Source organism: Ailuropoda melanoleuca, unplaced genomic scaffold, assembly GCF_002007445.2.
Source record: "Ailuropoda melanoleuca isolate Jingjing unplaced genomic scaffold, ASM200744v2 unplaced-scaffold72811, whole genome shotgun sequence".
In the NCBI taxonomy this organism is placed as follows: Eukaryota; Metazoa; Chordata; class Mammalia; order Carnivora; family Ursidae; genus Ailuropoda; species Ailuropoda melanoleuca.
The window spans coordinates 1,691-3,239 of record NW_023248072.1 but is presented as its reverse complement, the minus strand read 5'-3'; the positions used below and the strand labels follow the sequence as shown (position 1 = coordinate 3,239).

The 1,549-nt window shown below is 50.0% G+C and overlaps 1 protein-coding gene across 1 annotated transcript; it reads right to left on the bottom strand.

Moving 5' to 3' along the window:
- Positions 1-547: 547 nt before the first annotated feature.
- LOC117800577 (metalloprotease TIKI1-like) lies at positions 548-1,222 on the bottom strand (the record flags this gene model as incomplete). Its single annotated transcript, XM_034653131.1, has 1 exon — positions 548-1,222. A coding segment is annotated over one exon (660 nt), but the record flags the coding sequence as incomplete, so codon positions are not given.
- Positions 1,223-1,549: the final 327 nt, after the last annotated feature.

Genomic DNA, 1,549 nt, shown 5'->3' with positions numbered 1-1,549 from the left:
GGGGGGGGGGGGGGGTGTCCTGAAGAGCGACAGCAATGATATCAGAGGGACCACAGTGACCTAAAACAGCCATGGCCAGTCTCATTTTCAAACCAGGCCATACCCTCTGATAGTCAGTCTGACAGTCACACTGTGCACACCCTCTCAGGGCCGCTTGTTAATGAATAACCTACGTTAAAACAAGTGATGAAGGTATGCCAGTACTTGCTCAGATGACAAGGAAAAAAGTCCTTTTCTCCCTCAGTAATACACACCTAAGTGATATAACTGACTCTTAGGCTTAGTTTTTAATCCTCAGAATAACATTCTTTTTTTTTTTTTTAAGATTTTTATTTATTTATTTGTCAGAGAGAGAGGGAGAGCTAGCAACCGCACAAGCAGGGGGAGCAGCAGGCAGAGGGAGAAGCAGACTCCCCGCTGAGCAAGGAGCCCAACACGGGACTCGATCCCAGGACCCCGGGATCATGACTCGAGCCAAAGGCAGACGCTTAAACAACTGAGTCACCTAGGCATCCCCAGAATAACATTCTTGAGCAAAGACAATTTTTGGATTAAACTATGCTTATGGTCCATCTCCTAGATTATAATTCAGTGGATTCACACACAATCCAAGGCCAAGTCCTTCAGGCAAAGAGGGTCTTACCTGTGAAAAGTTCAGCCCATTCAGTGGATGGCACTGCTCTTCCACCTTTTCCATGGCCCCAGTCTGCTTCCTCAGCCGCTCGGCCTCCTGTGCAAGGTACAGGTCTAAGACAGGCACCCCACGGGACTTAATGACCACTTCCGTCAGGGAGTTGACCATGAGCATGATCCAGATGGGCCTCTTGCGCTCCCAGTTCCCTGCAATGGCATTGAAGAGGTAGTCGGCATAGAGACCTTTGCCACGCTGGTCTGGGGTCATCCACGAGGGCATCATGAGCTTGACATACTCTAGGTGGCGCTTAAGGCGACAGTAGATGTCCCTGGGGAGCACGTCTTGCAGGTTCTCTCCCTGTGGCAGCATCTGACAGCGGGCGAGGGCTGTGATAGTGTAGGGGTTGGTGAGGTCCAGCTCGAAGTACACAATGCTGCTCTGCTGAAAAGCCTCCTTGGAGTTGTCCGGGATGAAGTCCCAAACCCGAGTGTATGGAACGTGGATCGTGCCAAAGAAGTAAGACGGCGGATCTCGCTTTATGGTCCACAAGAAGGAATTCAATTCACTTTGCTGAAAGGAACAGAAAGGACATTAAGTCACGATATGGAGGGTCAGAAACCTGACAGGAGAAAACGAATTGGAGAGACAAGTCACACCGCAGGAGAAAAATGATCAAAGTACGATTTAGACTCCTAAGTCCAGGTAGATTCGCCTGCCAGCAGCAGGAGTCCTCGAGGCAGCATTTTCCCCTTTCTGCCGAAAGGTTGATTGAAGTCGAAAAAGTAGTAGGAGTCCTTGAGTTTGCCCTAACAATGAACTGGGCTGGAGGTAAAGCAGGGACTCTCAAGGCACTCCAAGGACACACCTGGTACAGATGAGGGAACCACTGGTACCTCCCAGGTAGGCAGACTGATG